General features: G+C 40.3%; 1 protein-coding gene and 1 long non-coding RNA gene across 4 annotated transcripts in view; one reads left to right on the top strand and one right to left on the bottom strand.

The window, feature by feature from the left end:
• GABRB1 (gamma-aminobutyric acid type A receptor subunit beta1) overlaps positions 1–15,444 on the bottom strand; it is a 125,364-nt gene extending 109,920 nt beyond the window's left edge. For all 3 annotated transcript variants that reach the window (XM_061471930.1, XM_061471915.1, XM_061471923.1), the window contains exons 1-3: positions 15,198–15,444; positions 15,024–15,115; positions 14,871–14,938 (exon numbers count right to left, since the gene is read on the bottom strand). In XM_061471930.1, the coding sequence (XP_061327914.1) occupies positions 14,871–14,938; positions 15,024–15,115; positions 15,198–15,283 (246 nt within the window). In that variant the 5' untranslated portion in view covers positions 15,284–15,444. The remainder of the gene's footprint in view (positions 1–14,870; positions 14,939–15,023; positions 15,116–15,197) is intronic.
• LOC133278797 (uncharacterized) lies at positions 2,347–14,220 on the top strand. Its single transcript, XR_009746695.1, has 3 exons — positions 2,347–3,582; positions 7,548–7,667; positions 13,607–14,220. It is a non-coding gene; the product is annotated as an uncharacterized LOC133278797 (long non-coding RNA).
• Positions 15,445–20,476: the final 5,032 nt, after the last annotated feature.

The raw sequence follows: 20,476 nt of genomic DNA, 5'->3' as shown, positions 1-20,476 counted from the left end.
GATAAGCTGCACACTTTGCATGAAGGCTACAGGTTGTTATGGTGCACTAAAACTCTTCCACAAATACCTAAATTAAAAGGAAATTATCTTCCACAGAATTTTTTTCCACAGAAGGGAATTTCTGTTCATTTTAACTGCCTTGGTAAATACGTGAGACAAAGAATTTGTGTCAGTCTCTATCACTTCTTCCTCCCCAAGTACCATTTCTTGCAGAAGACAATACAGCCATGGAGGGATACAAGTGAAAATCTGCCCATCTCTTTAACAACTGGCAGAGCCAATCTGCTGCTGCATGTTGTTCTCATGTTCCAAAAACTGGGCAAATAATTATCTAAAATTTAATGAGATTAAATAGCCTGTTTACAGAATAGTCATGTATGTTGCTTACCTGTTCCATTACTCTCAAGAAATAGGCATTTAGTGTCACCAGAGAGTAAACAGAAAGTAAAAGTAAGTTTTGATTTTGACATGACTGATTCTTCTGACAAATGAATATCACTGTTATCTTCTGCTGTGAATTCATTCTGCAAACAATATGTTCTTAAATAGTGAAGTGAATGTGTAAGCTGAGTAAATAATGAATACATGAAATTTTCCCAAGCCAGCCCAGAACCATGCATGTTTTGAAAGCCAATGCTGACAAGAGTGTGCATGATGTTACAAGGTATTCAGAAACTTCCCTTTATTCTTAAAGTCACACTATGTTCATCTGGAAACCTACTGTACTGGGCAAAATCTACTGTGCTGACTCAAGTTAAATTCACAGTTGCCTCTTGATATATCACAGCATGTCATTCAGTAATCCCACTGAGGAAAATGTAATTACCATGCAACATCTTGTGCTGTCTTGGGATTTCTCACTAGATAAGCAAGAAATAAATTCCTGTCAGTACTGTAGGAATACTGTTGTAGAGATGTAGGAACAGACCAGCTGGGTCATAAGCCATGATGCTGTGTTGAAATTACTGGCCTCAGTGGATATATTCTTTTTTAGCTACAGGCTCTACGCCTTTTCTGTCCACCTGAGCATGCAGAAAATTGCCCACTGTCCAAATGAACAATCATTCAATGCAATTAATTCTCATAATATCCTGTCTGGTAGGAATCATAACACAGGAGGAACTGACGGCCAGAGGAATTGTCGTGTGTCTACAGTCATGCAGAAAAAGGAACAAATTTGTTTAAGGAACAGAAACTGATGCCTTGGCTCCACCTCAGATCTCTCCCCTGAGACTTGTTTTAATTTCTATAATGCAACAATACAGAACTGCCGCAGGAACTCATCTCCTGCTGAATACAGAGTGAAATCTAAGGTTTCTGTACCCATCTCCAAAACACTTTCTGAGCTTGCCCCAAGCCAGCTGAATCACTGCCTTTTCCTTTGGAATAGGGACTTCCCCTTGCAGGTTTGTTCTGCCACTACAATGAGTGTCATGATCGCTGTGAGGAAGAAGTGTTAACACCCACATATTTCCACAGTTCAGCATAAAATCCAAAGCTCCTATCATGGACCTATTCTGATTTCTTAATTTAAAGACAAATATACAAATAAAATCAAAGGCAGCTGAACACTCATACCTACAGAGCACAGAAGTGATTCATTCTCATATCCATTCTGATAATGTAGCTGTGGGTGTGAATAATCAAAAAGAAGATCCATAGGTAGCTGTTCACATTCATTTTGTTTCCACTGAGGCTGGCTCAATGTAGAATAAGGAAACTGAGATCTTAGATTACTGTCAGAAAGACTGATAACTTTTTATACTAACATTTAAATGTTAGGGTAGGATGGATGGATATAGTAGCAGGGAAATTGTAGAAAAGCTTGTAAGAAAAAACAAGTTGTCTGCAAGCCAAGACTGAAATAACAGAGAATGTATTCCTGAGAGGGTAACAGGCTTCTTGTTTTTTTTTTCACTTGCTCATTTTTATTTGTTTGCATTTTGCTACTGAAATCTCAAAAGCTTTAGCATAAAAATTCAGCATTTTGAAAAGATTTTCCTTGATGTCTCTGTTTGTTAAGAACAGTTCGGTTTGCTTTGATTTTATTAATGTTACAGGTAGCATTTTGCAAGAAAATGCAATTACTGCAGGAAAGAACAATCAGCCTGAGTAAGTCTGGTTTGATTCATTACTGATGCATTCTCAGTGATTTCAGTGGAACCTAACCAAAGGACAATGTGGGCTGAGCACTTCTATGCTCTGTGTACTCCAGAAGAGCCCTTTGAAGCCGATATTCAGTGGAAGAACAACTAATAAATGGGAACACCTTTTTCCCTATCTAGGTTTCAAATATGTTTTTCTTTTACAGAATTTCTATGATTCTGTGACTCAGGAGCACATGTATATAGCTAAGTATTAGCAGACTAAAGTATTTCAATCAAAGTGTATCGGTTCCAAATGGGGTTTGGTTTACTTTTGCCTAAAGTTTGTCTAGATTTGTATTCCAGAGTTCTTGAGTATTACAATGTATTATAGTGATCACTTCTGTAACTGAAAGGCATGCAAATATTGACTAACAAGTGCAATATTATGCATTGTAATTGGTATATTGAATTCATAATGTTTTAAGTACAGAGCTCCATACTTTTTAATCCCTTTCCCTCAATGTTGTGCTGAACTCTCCATCACTGTAATTATGTGGATGAGAAAAAAATCCACAACAAGTAAGGAATATAGATCTACCTGCTTTAGTTCAAGTTCCCTTCTAGCCCATCAAACATCTTTGGAAATACAGCAACCCTGAAACTTAGAAAAAATGTTGACTGCACTGTAAAAGGTTTTGTGTAGTCCTATAAAAACTAATCTAAACCACAGTATTCCTGCTTTAAATATGATGATAAGAATTAGCCATTTGTCATGACAGTAGCTTGACCTGATGGGCCCTGCAGAGTAGCAGTGAGATCAGCAGGGTCCCTGCTCAGCCAGCAGTCCTCTCCTGTGGAGTCAGGTGCTCACGTTGCTCCCTGGAACAACAGGTTGCTGTCAGCAGCTCCCCTTGCACCTGTTCTCTATGATCTGGAGCACCACTGTTGCCTGGATTTCTGAATACAAGCTGTGCAAAAGTCATTGAAACCATCAGGTCCTGCAATAAACTCATGTAACAAACTTGCCTGAATAATACATGTTTGAATCATCTGCAGATTAATATTTAATCTTCAAAAAAAGTGTATTTGTTTCCAATAAGATAGTAGCTTAACAGCTACCTTGACGCAGGAGAAGAGTAGGTATAAACAGGAGTGTTATTACCTCGAGAGAAAAAGTGACTTGTAAACCGATTTAAAAAACAAAAATAAGTCAATTTTCTCTTTCCTTTTGAGAAAGAAAAGCAACCTTTAAATTGGACAACTTAGTCAGCAGTGTTTCTGGATGATCCTTTGTTCTGTGTTACTCTTTGAGAGAAGCAAGCAGTTCAGGAGTTGACCTATAATTTTAATTGCTTCTGGCTTCTGCAGATGTGAAAAGTAAACACCTGACACTGAGGACACTACTGATGGCTCTGCTGCTCTTTGCCAGTGCTGCACTCACTCTTAATGATGAGATAAAGAATTAATATTAATACCCCATAATAAGTAATTTATGGTATATATTTAACGTCTCTTCTTTAACAAACTGGAGTGCTTACAAGTACTTTGAAGGCACTAAACTAAATTAAAAATCATGGTGTTTCATAGCGAGTGGTGTAATGATATTGTACCAGCGTCACACTGTAAAATGGCCAGAGACCAACAAGGATGGTATAGAATCACAGAATAGTTAGGGTTGGAAAGGACCTTAAGATCATCTAGTTTCAACCCCCGTCACAGGCAGAGGCACATCACACTAAACCATGTCACCCAAGGCTCTGTTCAACCCTACCTTGAACACCACCAGGGATGGAGCATTCACAACTTCCTTGGGCAACCCATTCCAGTGCCTCACCACCCTTACAGTAAAGAACTTCTTCGCTCTACCTAACCTGAACTTCCCCTGTTTAAGTTTGAATCCATTAACCCTTGCCCTACCACAACAGTCCCTAACAAAGAGTCCCTTCCCAGCATCCTTATAGGCCCCCTTCAGATACTGGAGGGCTGCTATGATTCAAAACATCCATGTTCAAGTGAGAGACTGAGGAGATCACATCCAGAGGATGACAGTGGATGGACTGATCATGGACCACATTTCCCTATTTTGTCACTGGCAGTGGTATTTCCCTGGTGTTATCTAAAGTGCAGAACAGTTTAAACTGCATTTAGGATTATAAGTTTCTGGGAGGGGAACAGTGAAAGCTTTGCATTATGGTATATTTTTAGTATTGGCATGATAAAATGTCCATTGGATGAGATGCTCCAGAATGAGGTCTCACTCTAGAATTTTTAGCTTCCTATTTGAAACTGGCTCACTGAATTGATCCAGGTCAAGAACTTCCTCAAAGAGCAACTTTCTCTGTTAGACCATGTCACATTGTTGAGAAGCGCCGGGATGACTTCTGTGAGTTATATGGTTACTACTTGATTATGTTTACCTTTATATTTTCTGAAATATGCTAGTCCTTCTAATTCTTTGCTCTGTGCTTACTCTGAGTTTCTATCAGGAGTAATTAAAAGAAAAGAATGGGATATCTGGAATATAAACGTTCCTCGAGATCTCAGAAATTCATATCCCCACTGTGCTTCTGGAAAACAAAATCATTTCCCTTGATAGTGGGGACTGAAAAGATCTACATTCAGGATTCATTTCCAATTGACAGCATAATGACACTGTATGTGCTCCCCATTAGTTTAGGAATCCATGGAGCACTGAACAAGCTGTGAAGTCTGCCATGGCAGATTTGATTCTCAACATGTTACTGAAGTTTTGCAGGTTATTTCCCCCCCCCAGTTGTTCCTGGCACAGTAGACTAAATAAACCCAGAATTTACAGGTGGCTGTTAATTCCACATTTTGTTTCCTTCACAAGAAACTAGTGACAAGGCTGCACTGCTTGTGAAATGCAGTATATGTATGAAGCCCCTGAACCACATCCATTTCTCTCCTTGACTAGTGTATTGTTTTGAGAAGTGAACAGTTTGCAAAAAAATTGGTTAAAAAAAGAATAAATCATCATGGAAGGTTGGGAGGGTATCGCCCCAGCCTCGGTTATTCTCTCATGCTGGAGAGTAATGGCACAGAAAATTATCAGGAAACAATGGCTTAAAACTGATGTAAACCGCAGAACTGGATGGCTTCTGCAGACTGATGAGTAAACTGTTGAACTGGTAAAGCTAATACGTAGTTAATGTTACTGGTGAGAAACTTCGTCCATGAGCATACTCATTGAAACCAACTGGACTATCAGCTTCTAGCCTGCCTGCATGGGACCAGAGCCCTCAGCACTTTGTGGGAATTAACACTGCCTAGAAGTTCCCAAAATACACAGGCCGGAACATATATACCTGCAGCTGACTGCTACTCATGTTACTTCAGATAAACTTAAGTCTTTTCAGGTTAAAAATATGCTGGGGAATAAATTTCACTCCTCTTTTAATATGATTAAGTTCCTGAATAATATTTAGACAGCATGTATCTGTTGCAACAGTTTTAACTTTGCTGTCTTTTGTTCTTTCTACAGGCAATTAAGAAAGACATGACTGAAATTCTTCCATCTCAGCCAAATGGATTGATGAATTTTAATGGAGAACATTTATTCCAACCTTTAATTAAGTTTGGCAGTCTAAAATCATTATTTTTTGCTTTGAAACTACGCACTCTATCATGAACACTTAAAGCTTTACAACTCAATCTCGCTACAGGGTGGATGTGTGTGTGATAATGCAGCTTTCTAGGAGCTGTCTTTGTGCATTTTAAATTACCTTTCCTTTGTTCATGACATAACACAAAACATTTAAGGATTTACCCCAGCAGAGGATGGAGCAAACCTCCTTGTGACACTGCTTCAGCTAAAAGCAGTGTTTTAATCTTAAGAGGTCATCATAAATGTTGATAGGCAAGTAATTTAATCTACTTTCTTCAGCCCACGTAAATCTTAATACAGAGCTACTGCTATAAGCTAAAAAATAAACAAAACTGCATTATCTGGTGTTATTAAGCTAAATTACGCAGTGAATGCTACTACAGATTTCCTTGTGAACATACTTGCAATAGTTTAGCCTTTGGGGTGGAAATTATTTCATTTTAATATGCTTTCTGGAGCACTGCCAGAGTTACAGGCAGTATTGGATATGAGGGAAGAGGAATTCTAGAAGAATGGTAGTGTGTACCTTGAGATCCTGAATTCTTTTTTTTTTTTACAAGAAGAAAAGGAATCTCAAAGAGCATTAAAGTACAAAATCTTTCTGGTAGCCACCCTGGACTCTTTCATCACCTGCTAGAAGCCCTTACAGTTGTTTTTTTCAGGCTTTACTGATGCTTTAAAATACAGCACACTTAGATGGATGGAAGATGAGACCCCAGAGAACTCTTCTAGGCAGCTGCTGTTTGGAATGCAGTGATCAGTAAAACACATCAGCTGGAAATACTTCTGAATGATGGCAATCTCTGGATTTGCTTTAACAGTTTCAGGTGTTGTCCCAGAGCACTTGGCATCCTGTCCACAGGAACAAGTCTTTCTGGTACTAGCTTTGGAGCTTGTTACTGTTCCTCCCCTGAGGCTGGGATCTTTTCCCACTACAGGGAGAACTGGTGGTGTGACTGTTGCATCTCTTTGTTGCACAGCTTCAACTCCTAGTCTGTACTGAACTGCAGTTGGTAAAGAATTTATAAACACAGCCTAGGGGAGTTAAGGAATACTTTTCAGGCTATAGAGTACAAAGTAAAGCTGATTAAAAAGCATAAAATCAAAAAGGACAGAAAAAAAAACCAAACAAAACAACCTAAGTTTTGCAGGCACTTGAAATATATCCCTTAAACCTCTTTATAAAGAAAAATGCTTAGTTCAGAAAATTCTGATATTCTCTCCTCTCCGGAATCAGAAGTAAAAAGGCAATACAATAGGAAAAAATGAAAAGAAAGCTTTTACTTAAGCCCTTCCCCTGTCACACACAAGAAAAGAAACATCTTTCATGTTCCTAGAAGAAATTAAAATTTACTTATAGATTTCAAAAGCAGTTAATTTGGGGGAAGGGGTCTTTTGTGTGAATAATTGACTTTTCCATTATTGAAGAATCATTTGAGACCCTTGAATGTTTCAAAAGGCTCGTGCCATTGAACCGTGGGGTTTGTGCACACTAGAAGACCAGAAGCTGCAAGTTTAAGGTGGCGACAGAGCAGCTGATGTTGTTCGATGCCGGTCCGCAAGAAGGCAGAGCTGGGGAAAACCTTGGATTTTCTCATCCACCTAACTGAAAAGCGTATCTCACTACAGGTATGCTCCTTATTTAAGTGAAACCCCAGACACCCCAAACTGGGTGCTAAAGCTTCCACTAAACAGGGGGAAGGTGTCACCCCTCCCATTTCATATGCACCACTGCTTACCACAGTGATACAATTAACTGTAGGTTTCAGGAACCAGAAATGGCTGGATAAGTGGTTTAGGGCATGATTAAGAGAACATGGTCTTTTCCTTTGCAGGTAGTCACTTACTCCAGTGGAACAGATTTTTGACAGTTCATCACAGTAATACCATCATATTTCAGACCTGCAGTTGTTTTGGATCCTTTTCTCGACTCCATGCTTAGGAGAAAGAAGAGGGTAAGCAGCAGCTTACAAAAAACCCCTACGTTAAAAATTAAAATGATTCTTAATTTTCTGTCCTTTGTCATCTCATGCTATTCTCAGAAAATATTTTAAACAAATTGGAAGTGTGACTACTTTATTTCTTGTCTTCAGAAATGTAAACTCTGCACAAGTTATATTATATGGCTGGACTACAGATGTGTCAGGATGGCCGGTGGTGTCAGGTGTAAAATCTGGGCTAAAAGGTAACGTACACAGGTCAAAATTGAGCTTATCAGCTCTTGAGACAAGCTGGAAATTGAGGGTAAGCCACCTCCAGTGGCTAGGAGAAATAATTGAGGGAATCAGCTTGCCCTTGTAGGAAACTGTGAGTTTAACATCAGATAAAAGAATGACACCTTTTTTATGAAGGGCACTCATATCTAGTTTGTTTAAACCTTGAAATCAGGGAAGTAGTGTGCCTGTCAGGCTAAAAGGAAGATCTTGGACTACAGCTTTTATCAACCCTGAAGCTAGTCTCAGTTTAGTTTAACTTTTGAGAAACCAAGATATATCCACTTTCTGGACCATATCAAACAACATTTAAGCTATTGCTTTATTCTTTTTGCGTACCTGTTAATTTTGTTGAAAAGCTGCTGATTTATGAAGTCAATGAGAAAAAAACCAAGAAAACATCCAGTAACAGCAATCCAATCATTTAACCTCAAGCTGCCTATTTATACATTCATTCCATGTTTCACTCTTTAATATAATTACTCCTGTTTGGAATAGACAATGATGAAATGAGCTGACCTTTATGTTTTACTGCTCGATTAATTTTTCTGTATTTGCTGGGAAAAAAAGTAAAATCAGTTGTTGAACATTCTTATTAATATTCAAGTACTTTTGCATGTCCTTCATGCTCTTCAGAAGAGTTGCCACGTAACAGAAAAGTACTCCTTTCTTCTGCACTACAGCTAAGCAAATTTTTATTAACAGTTACTGAGTTTTATGTCACTTTAAAAAATCAGTTTAATCTGCATGTATATCTTCAGGCAAATATATTTAGACAAAGGACCATTTATTGTCATTGTGACTACCCTGATCACTTCTATTGCCTCACTGGCTGAGCTGAAGCAGTTTTACTTTTTAGTTCTCCAGGAACCAGACCTAAGATTTAAAAAAATTGACTTGGCTGCTCTGATGCAAAGGGGTACAAGATGGGGTTCATAATGCTGACCTGGCTCCCTAGTGTAGATTGTTTCCTACATTGAGATTCACAACAGCCACCATGCTAAATTCTCAGCCAGGGAAAAAGAACAAAACAAATGCGAAACTCTATGTCTATAAACAGATCTTAAGCCTCCCTCAGCCTGCAGAAAGTGCCTTAAGGTAACCTGCACCCATACATGAAAGTCTATCATTCCTAAAATTGGAGTCCAATGTATGAGCACTGGCCTGCCAGGATTAACGGGCAAACTTTCAGTGCCTTGGTTCTAAGCCCTACTCAGCCTGAATGTTTAAACCCACAGATTTAACTTTTTGACTAGAAACCTACCAGTGCAGGATGCCACAGTCATCTGGGCTGGCATTAGCCCTAAAGTAAGGTGAAACCCTTCCATTCCTTTAGGCCCTGAAGGCATCTATATCCTTGCTTTGGATTTATAGGTAAATTTGAAAACATTTCTGTGTATTTATTCTGTCAAATTCACCTTGTGTGACTGTCTCAGAACTCTTGAGAGTAGGCACAGCAGACCATCAGTGAATGTTTATTAATGTTAAGGGGAGTTCTGCCTCCTGAATGTGTTAACTAATCATTGTTTTATAAAATAGAAAAATTTGGCTATGAAGTCAGACCAGGTTGCTCACAGCTTGATCCAGTCAGGTCTTGCAGACCACCAAGGATGGAGACTGTAGAGCCACCCTGGGCATTCTGCTTCTCTCCTGTACACAGAACCTAGATGTCATCTAGCAAGTCCTAAATAGAGATAACCAGTTACCTCAGCCTACTGGCTCTGCCCTGCTCATGCAGCTGTGGATGCAGATGATCTTCTTTATTACTGTTTATACAACTCAACAAAAAGTCTAATCCTCTGTCTCAACCTGCAGAGTGGTATTTGCTCAGGCAGAGGCTGCTTATACATTTGACTTGGTTCTGATGTTCAGACTGTTTGGAATATATTCTGTTGATTTCAGTCATTTTTTAAAGGAAACTGAACAGTCAGATTGGTGATAAACAGTAAATACAGTAAACCTGTGCAGATCTGAAAAGAAGTAAAATACATCAACACTGTTATATACAAAATTATTCTGTAAAAATTCAAACAGACATAGCATGAAGTATCCCAGAAAGACACACTCTGAAAAACAATAAAATTCCTTCTAGAGATCATGTGGTGCGAAAACACAGGTTTGCTCTTCATTTTTCCACATTTGCAAACTGTTCACTACCCAAACTGAACAAAGAAAGATGCTCCAAACTAACTAATATAGTCAAGCCTTCAGACATGGAACTGTTTGTAAGCCTATAAAAAACTTCTACTATACCAGAAAACACATTTCTCTTAGATTCAATTTGTAATGTAAGCCAGTGTTTCAGCAGCAGGCCTGGGAGCAGCCCTAAAGCAAGAAAAAAGGAAAAAAGAGAAATACTATATTGCTTCCAGGGAAAGATAAACAGGTGTAGTAGAAAAAGGTCTCTGATAACATAGGCAGTGGAGCTTTAAGCACTGTGGGAGAAATTTCATTTTCCAAACCAATAATAATCTGTAGTCATGACAAAGTAAAGGATCAAACGTTACATGCAGGTCTACCCTGCGCTTCAAACACGACTTCATCATTCAGCATAAGCCATGGTGTCAAAGACGCACCAGAAGATAATGGCTGTCTCTATGTTCAATTTCTTACATATAATCATATGGGCTAGAAGGATTGAGACAGAATATGAGAGGGTGGTATCATGTAAAATGGATGAAAAAAAAAAGACAATCTATGCAGCTGGTTTGTTTAATTATCTGTTTTCTCAAAAAGACACAGAAAGTAAGTGCCTTAAGCTAAACTAATTTTTTTTCTGGTGCAAAAAGATGTAATCCAACAGGTTGGGATGTTGCCAGCATAAAAGAAACTACTTAAGGGAGAGATTTTGAGAAGCAGCTAGTGAGTTTTGAACAGTAGGCAACAGATGAGATCCTGCTTCTCTGCAAGATTTGTGACTTATTTGTGAGATCAGATAAATGTAAGAGCCTTGAGTAAAAGTGAATTGGGGTGCACAGAAACAGAAGAATTATATATTCTGTGTTTTCTTTACCCTCTTTTTTGCTGGGACACAAAGCTTTCAATGTGCTATCATATAAAACAAATCTTCATCAGTGTAATCAGTATGGTAGGTTAGGAACACTGTTCCCACTCTACAATAATGAGCTTTTTTTAAAAAAAAAAATTTGGTGTCTCTTTTAACTGCATTTTAAGAAGTTTTTTATCATGTACACTAGTTTTCAAAATTTTAGAACATGTGCAGCTATCTTTTGCCTGGTATGAAGGTTTGACCACCTGCTCAGGAGGAGCATTTTAGAGAAAATTATGTCACGTACTGCATGTGTATTTTCTTTGCAGAGTCCAGCTACTTCTTCACTGTTTCCTAGTAGATGCACCAATATGCTATTTGTGTGCTTTCCCTAAAGCTTCACAGTAGTTGCCATGAATCATGCTTTTTCATGAATCATGAATATTCTTTATTCTTTATTCTTGATGTACAAGCAGCACCTTCTGTTAACCATGTAAAGGTATTGGAGTAAACCAGATAATTCATGTCACAGCAGCTTAATAGTTGTAGCAGGTTGTTAATGAACTCTCTATATTCATGTTAATGTCTGATATACTTCTAAAGAAACCTGTCATGGATGAAAGGTAGCTGAACAACCATTAACTAAGACAAAGCAAAGGGTCATCTTGTACTTTTGGAAGTGAATGCTTGCTATCAGTGTAGTAAGAATGCAATTATCTCAAGGAAACAGATTAAAACTTATGGTATTCAGAAGAAAGTACAGTAAGAAACAGGCAACGGTCATTAGGGCTTTTATATTCTAATTCTCCTGCTTGTTTGATGTCTGACAAGCTCTTCAGCTTATTACCTGCAAAAAATCAATATATGACAATATATCTGATGCCAAATGGGAGAGTTACAATAATGAGAGCTTCAAATAATCCTTCTGTAAAAGCTGCTATAGCCACTCACTACAGTATTATTGAACTACCAGGCAGCTATAAAACAATACAGTTTAAAGAGCTGGACAGATGAGGGCCAAGTACTCAGGAGAAATAACAGAAAGGCTGACTTCAAGGCTGTGCAAGTCTTGATTCATTTACCAGTAAAGTATTTCACAACATTTAACTATATTTGAAGAAGCCACTACAACTAGACAAGCTGCATGAGCAGTTATTACTGATGCTGTTCACAGAATTCACAATAGCTCTGTTGCCTATACTTCAACTGGATTTGGACATAGAGATCAGCCTGTTGACCTGGCAGACAGCCTACATTACAAATTCTCAGCTAATACACCAAAGAAGTACACCTTCATTGGCTAGGTGTATTATATATATGTGTGTGTGTGTATATAATTATTTTAATCTTTGCTCTTGTTTAAGCACTGAGATGGGAATAGAAAATTTAATCCTCCCTCTGGGTACCAGGATTTGGAATAGCTGCCTCTGTCATTCTGGAAATAAGGTTTCATGTGCCTGAGGAGAGCCAAGGGATGAGACAACTCCCTCCAATACTGCCGGGGTGAGACTGACTGAACAGAACTCTGGTGGAGTCCAACCAGACTCTCTTGCCAGGAGGAGCTCCCAGTATGAAGGTGTTGCTCTCTCTGCTCGTGTTACCAGTTCCTTCAAGCAGCAAAACTGCCCCATAGACAACAGAAGCTATAAACCAGCATCTTTTTGTAAACATTTCTGGCTCTGAAGCCACAGAATGGTAGTTCTTACTGAACAAAAAGTAATCTACAAGCCAATAGTTTAAAATGAAAGAAGAGAAGGTGAATGATTCACAGGTTGCTGTAACATTAAGCATTTCAAGGCTGTGATTCTCAGAAAAAAAAAAAAGCGAGAATAAAGCATTATTTTACTAGGTAGAAATTTTTTTCTAGATCAGATATCAGTCCCCTCATTTCTGCAAAGACAGATTGTGAATTCTGTGAACACCATCAGTAATAACTGCTCGTGCAGAAATGAGGGGACTGATATCTCATCTGCAAAGACAGATGAAATTATTGTTTGTTGTCCAAAAGACTGTGTAACAGTCTTTAGCAACACAATAAAGACCTTGCAACAAAAAACACTCTAGACATGGGTACATACAGCTAAGCATCTGCAATATGGGAAAGCTCCTTTCAGACTGATTCAGAATGGGGACTGTTTTTTCAATTGCCTGTTGAATAGGTGCTTTCTTCCACTGTGAGAGATATGACATTTTATGAAATGAAAACATTTTTTTGACCAGTCTTAGTCAAGCTGCCCCTTGCAAGTGGAGATTAGCCACATAATCCATCTAGCATGTAAATTCCCTTGATTAAAAACCATAAAGTTCAAATTACAGTTTCCAAAGGGCTGTGTAAGCACTGGAATGGAGGAGGGATTTGCATGCTGGATCCATCAAAGATTAGCAGAAATGCTGTGAGCTGGTGCAGGGGAGTTAATGCCCTGCAGTGACATTGCCATTGGAAAATGCCACACCCATTTTCCTCCAAATTAATAGTTTCAGGTGTTGAGACTTTACAAGTAAGTTCTGGACATTTCAGGGCAGGTATTTTTGCGATAGTGTTTCCTGTGTTTGGCTTTCCCAGGGTGTACCGCTTTGTAGAAGCAGCAATCCCATTACAGGGTGTCAGAAACTGGTTGGAGTTGGAAGAGGTTTGTTCTTCGACTGTTCTGACAAGGTCTAATGTTCTGTCTTCTCTGCCTCATATGCACAGTCTCTACCATGAGCCTCCCTGAAAGCACAATACAGTAACAAGAACTCCAGGAGCTGAAACTTAAAATATGTTGTTGTTGTGTGGTATTAACACTCTGCAGAGCCTGGTGTGATGCAGCAGTGTGACGAATCTCCTTGCCTCCCCATTCTGCCAAGCATATTCATAAGCAAATATACCAGTTACACACAAACAGGAACTGTGTGTATACATAACAAACAGAAAAAAAAAATAAAGATGGGAACAATCTCTGATGAGATTGTTTTAATGACAACTAATATACCATGGAAAAAATCCCCACTGCAGGGTAAATTACTTTGTATGGGCAAATATCACTTATTTTTGAGTGAAATGAAGTGATCGGGATAGAAATGTAAGGTTTCTAGCTTCTTTTAACTAACTTTTAACTAAACAGGTGTTCCCCTATGGAAAGAAAGCATCTTAGATTTTCTTGAGACCAAACATAAGAGAAGAGAGTGAGAGCAAAACACCCATGGTACATTCTAATTCAAGATGATTTTGTAAATATTCAAATTTGTACCCGATTTTTTTTTGTTTTCTTCTGGGAAAAGGCTGTCAAACGAGGAAAGCACTATACAGATGTATTTTTGCCCATTAAGTTTGCATGTCTGTCAGCACTCCTTCCAGCAGCAGAACTGGCATCAAATGCAGCTGTTTCACACCTGTAGCTAGGAGACTTTTCTGATTTTGACAGCTGGATAGGCAACGTCCTCGTGGACTTAATCTGCAGTGCTGGGGTTTTTTCCTTCTACAAGAAAGAGTATTTTCTAGAAGCTTTTTCTTCTCTTTTTTTTTTGCACCTTTTACTCAACACCACTAGTTTGCAAAATGTCTCTTTAAATCATTTAACAGGAAGAAAAGCACACCTGTCCATCAGCTCCTACAGCTCAAGAAACCAGCATTTCTGAAGACAGCTGTAGACTACACAAAGGGCAAACCACTGCTAGCAGCACCCAAACCTCAGACCTGCAGCAGGTACTTCGATCAGAAAGGCAGGGCGCACTTCTGGAGTGCCCATTCAGGCATGCAAACATTATCTCAACAATTCAACTAACTTTTCCTAGCAACCGCGATGTTCTTGGCTATGTCACGGTGCTCGCTGGCGCTCCGTGCTCGCTTCGCCTCTGCAGCCGGTCCCCTCGGGACCGCGCTGCCGGCGCGGCTGGGCGCACCCACGGGGGCGCTCACCGCAGGGCGGGGCGGCACTTCCGGCAGGCGGCGCTGTGGCTCGGCGGGCAGCACTTACCATGTTGACTTCGGAGACCACGTCGATGCTGGCGATCTCTATCCGCATGCCCACATCCACGGGCGGACCTGCGGGGGGGAGCGGGAAGCGGCGTTAGGCGGAGGGAAGCGCTCGGGGGTCTGGGTGGGGGTCCGGGCAGCGCGGGCGCCTCACCTCCGAAGTCGGGCCGGAGGCGGATGTCGTAGCCTTGAAGCAGCCTGTCCACCGTCTCCTTCACGTAGGACATGTTGCTGGGCCCGTCGGCGCTGCCGGAAGGAGCACAGGCAGGTGAGAGAGGCAGCCGGGCAAGCCCATGCCTACGCCCCTCCGCTGCCCGGCGGCACTCACCTGCGCGCCGCGCACGCCACAGCCAGTACCAGCGGCAGCAACAGGGCGCGCGAGCCTTCCCGCCGCGCCGCCATCGCGCACCCCATCCCGGCTCCGGCCGCGCCGCCGCCGCCTCACGGGGGAAGAGCCGCGGACTGCAACTTCGCGCCGAGCGGAGCAACAATTCCCTACTGCACACGCATGCGCGGAGCGGAGCGCACCTCTGCCCGCCGCGGACCGTGTGTGGTGACCCCGGCGGGATCGGGCCCGACCGCAGCGGACAGCGAAGCTGAGGGGCTGGCTGGGCTGGCCGGGAGTCACCGGGGCAGCCACTGCCGCCAGGGCGCGAACTTAAGAGAGAATAATCGTTGAGGACACTTCTCTGTGAAAGTTCACACATGGGCTCTGATGTTAACGATAATGTGAAGGGGAGTTGGCAAAGTGGAAAGCGATTGCACGTTTTGATGCTTTGTCCAGCTCTGAAGGCTTAACGGCGCATCCCTCCATCCATCAACCATCCATTCATTAACATACCGACCTGAGCGCTGCTGCTTGAGCAGGTTTGTCGCTGCAGCAGTCCCACAAATACCTGCTGTGGCACATGCAGGAGACGGCAACAGATTTTTTTAGTCGGTGTTTCATAACAAAAGTGTTGATCTTGCATTTAGAGGGGGGCATATTTATTTTAAAGACTAGGAATTGGTGCCCCAATATAGCTTGACCTCATGTTTCCCATGACTGACTCCTCTGAGCAGTATTAAACCCTGACTAGCTGGGGCCACTTGAGCAATTTATGACTTTGCTGGTGCTGCTCTGTTTTCCCAGCACAGTAGCTCAGCACAGGTAACATCTATCCTTTTCAAATTCAACGCATCTTATCTGTGTTATACACAGATGAGTGTGGTGACCTTGGTATATAAATTTGATGGTTTTGAGGCTCCTACAGTGTCATGCAGACTTCTGGGGGTGCTTTTGTGGTTTGATATTTGAAAAGTGCAGGAGAATTGCAATAGATAGTTTGTGACACAAATTCTAATGATGATTTTTATCATTTTAACAATGCATGTTTCTATGCAAATTTGTTCCTCTTGGAGAAGGAGCACACTCCTACAGGAGTCTTTCAACCTAGCAGCTACTTCCTGTAACCATGATAGTACAAGTTTATAAAAAGAATTATTTTATTGATGGTTTGTAGCAGTGTAATAAATATTTTCAGTTGGTTTGAGAACTTTTATAGTGAACAAATCTTTGATTTCTTCCTGTTTTAGTCCTTAGTTGGTGACAAATGTGATTTCCCAGCTCAACTAATGGTACTTCAGCATTGCTGTTTAGGAAGAGTTTTTAAAATTTGCTAATCATGATTAGCATATTTTAGTAGTCTTCAATTATAATGTGGTGCAGCACTTAAGAAGGCACAGCCATGATAAAGTTACCAGGCTCCTCTGAAGCACGGGGTTAGAATATTCCATGGGATAAGAGTCCCTTTTGGGTTTTAGTGGAGTGCAGCATTATATCATATAAGTAATTCTAATTTTGTCATAATCCATGTGAAATACAGATATGCCTGTGTGGAAGGGAGACTGCTGCCATGGCTTGCCAAAATCTGTCTTAAGGCATATTTGCAAGGGTTCATTCTATATGAATTCGTCATTCTCTGTACATTTCAGGGTAGCTTTAGTTTGGACTATGTATACTATGTATATTCTGGTCCCTGGTGCATTTCTGGAGCTTGTCATCTGATTGGAAGGGGCATGAGCTAAACCTGCCCTGCAGGTCTCCTCCTCTTCGGGATGCTTCAGCCCAACACATGTACTTACACAGAGGGTGAGGATGTTCTCCTCAGCAAACAGGTTCCTCTTAGAGCTCTACCAGCTGAGCTGTTCTGTCTTCTGCAGACCAGTGTCAAGCTTCCTCCACTGAGCATCCTAAAAATACGACTACTGAGCCATAACTGTTTCCCCAAAGTGGCACACTGTGGAAATCCAGCTCCATTTTGTTCAGCTTGAGCACTAGGGAGATCTGGGCTCTAACCTAGGGTCTTGAAACAGCAAGTATCCTGCTGTGTCAAGGCAATGCTGTAAAAGTCCCTCAGTAGCTGCAGCTAAGAGGTTTATATGGTACTGTAGTAATCCCACAAAGGAAGAGCTGCATGATATTACACTGCTACAGCAGGGGTGGTAAGGTTCCTTTTTGCTCCATTGGGTGGATGGTGGAAGCATGTCTGGGACCTGTCTTCTGTTGCTTCTAGGACTAAAAAAGATAACTTCCTACCAGCAGGTCTTCCACTTTCCCACGTGTTACCAACTAAAATGCTCAGTATTTTTATCTGAAGTTCAAGAACTTCAAGTTCTGCTTTCTTTGCAGAAGATCTGTTTATAGGAAAATATAGCATACTTTTCCAGGCCACCAGTGCAGAAGAATCTTGTCATAATTTTGATAAAAATACTCCTTGCGACACAATTCTTGCTTTGGCAGCTCTTTAACAACCCCTTTTACAAAGAACAAGTAATGTCCAAAATGAGTGACCATGGCAGAAGCAAACTTCCAAAGCCATGATATTACCACCATTGTGCATAAAGATTCTCTAAAAGTTTTACAGTTCGTGAAGACAACTGGTGGTGTGATTTACAAATGTGGTTCGAACTGCAGTTTCTTCAGAAGTCAATAAACTTGATTAAAAATACAGCAGTGTGTCTTTGCATCCACTCCAGTAGTGTTTGCTCACTCACTCAGGCTGAATGAAACCTGGTGGGTACCCAACATGACTTTTAGGCATGTTGGGACTTGCTGAGCACCCCAGAATTTAGGCACATAAGTAGATGAGCTGTTTTTTACTTTTGGGTGTCAGGCTGCTTTGTGCCTAAAAGCCTAGAAGGTTAATCTGGACACTTTTGCCACTAGTTTGCAGATTTTTAAAGACAACCAGACATTGTGGTGGCTTCAGTTTTTCTCTTACTCTCTTTTCTTGTAGTTATTTTCTTATATATCTTATTCAGTAGTCTCTCTTCTTGAAAACATTGCTAATGATCATGCCAAATTCTTTTCCCACTCATTTCTATGCTGGGTTTAGTATTTATAGGGTCTATGAGATAGGCATATATCTTATTAATAGGATTATAAAAATATTTTTTTGGGGCTGTCTTAGGGAAGTCATACCTTTTGCGTTGGGAATATTTTCATCCTGATTAAACATATATAAGAACTAGTAAACTAAAACAATTGAAATCCACTGGTTCTAACATAGTAGACATGACTTCTTTTTTGCTTTTTTTTTTCATATTCTGAGGCATGTCAAATGCTTACTAGAAGCAAGACATATGATACAATCTCAAAGCATGATGCATGAAACCATCCTGGACCAGTTCCATGTTAATTTTTCACCTTCATTATGCATAAACTTTCTGGAGGGAACCTTTTTTTCTTACACAAAGAAATGTTTCTAGTTTATTAAAGATCTTTTTCAGTGCTCATTTTCATTTGGAATCAGAAAGTGCACAGAGTACAAAAATAATGTCCTGCCCAGACAATACAGAATGATTAAAAAGAATGCAAGATCACTGAAAAAAAAAAAAAATAAAGGGGGGAAATTATTCCTGTTTTCCATTGGATAGGCTCTGTAGGAAGGAAGGCAACAAATTTTAATGAAGCTAAGGGGAAAAATGCAAAAGTGGTGACTGCAAACTTTCTCTAGTGATACTTTGTGCTTTCTTAAATGTAGAGTGGGGGAAGGTATGTCTTTGTGATTATGCTCAGAGAAGGAGAGCTGTGTGCCTCACACTGTGCATTTTGTATGTGGAGGGGATGACTGATGATATTTGTATTACTGGCTGCTTTGAGTAATTTGAAATAGGGACTTGCAGACCCAGGATACTCCTAAGTGTCCAACTGTAATTGCAGTTTTCCAATCACTGGGGAGAGCTACTGTGGGAGCATGTACCCCAGCCACAGCCCAGGAGCAGGACTGGTGTTAAGTGTGAAAGCAGCATCATTAATTAGTGAAATTCCATTACAATGTAACAGTGTGCACAGAAAATAGAACAGGAAACCAGGCTGGGGATCTTTGGGTTCCATCTTGTGAGGTATCTGGACCTCACTGGTTTCTTGGCTGTGTGAGCTTTTATGCTGCATACACCCCAGGAAATATAAAAACGGAGAATTAAGATGGGTATATATTTTTTCTTACTTGGCAATGAGCAAGTGACAATTTGCAATAACTGTACTGATAAGATATATTTGAAATTTTAGATCAAATTTTCAAATTTTTTAAAATTAAAATAAATGATTTGGGTTTGAAAGCTATGAAATGAAACCTAGGAACTGTGAAATGACTACCTGTGCAGGTAAAAAACAAACCCTGTTAATATTTATACTTAGAGAAAAGAGGCAGGTAAAGAAACAGGTAGCATGTTTCATCTGCTTAGTGATGATGCTATTGTCATTTTACATCTACAGTAGTCCCTTGACTCAGATACAGCTTGTGAGCAGTCTTCCTCGATAGCAGAAAATGGCAAGTTGGAGATACTTATAGTGTGCTTATGGGATTTCAGCACAGTGGGCAAGCTGCAAAAGCGATGGGGAGAGTTGTGAAGTGACAGACTGAATGTGTGCTTTATCCTGGGATCTGTAGGCAGCATGATGCTGTCCCACACTCAGATCACCTTATCCACCCAGCCCTTTTGCTTTCCATCAGGTTTCTCAATAAGCCTCAACACCCTCACCCTTCCTGCAGGAAATAAAAAAGGTACACTTCAAAACTCATGCCCTTGTGCCCCATTTTTATCCCTCTTTTTTATGCTGTCAATTAAGATCTTAGTGCAGCTTCTAATTTCTTTCAAGAGCCTGTAAAACACTTAGAATGGTGCGTTTAAAGAATTAACTGTAAATATCAAAACTGTGAGTTCAAGTTATGACCTTTAATAATCAAAGTGAGAAGAGAATATATAAGAGCTATAGGATTCTTTATATCCTATAATATCTGCAGCCAGAATAATTTAGTGAGTCTGTAATCATGTCAGATAAACATCTGTAACACACATTTGAAATCCCTTTTTGTATCTCCCAGCCTTGTGTCTACACCACAGTAGATTTTCTTTGCCCCCTCCTCATGGCCTGTGGGAAGCAACTCTGCTGATCTTCTGAATTCTTCAACCCAGGTTTGGGATACTCAGAAGCTTCTTCTCCCTCTGATGCTAGGTCAGGAGGTTAAAGATTAAGGTCTTTGTGCCAAATTGTCAAAAAGACAGTCCTGGCTTTAGGGAACAAACCATCCAGGATAAGTTAGGAAGACATGCAACAAGTGT

Source organism: Pezoporus flaviventris, unplaced genomic scaffold, assembly GCF_033815535.1.
Source record: "Pezoporus flaviventris isolate CSIRO_AGI_PZ_B2104156 unplaced genomic scaffold, CSIRO_AGI_Pfla_v1 ptg000002l, whole genome shotgun sequence".
In the NCBI taxonomy this organism is placed as follows: domain Eukaryota; kingdom Metazoa; phylum Chordata; class Aves; order Psittaciformes; family Psittacidae; genus Pezoporus; species Pezoporus flaviventris.
This window is presented reverse-complemented; position numbering and strand designations above follow the sequence as displayed.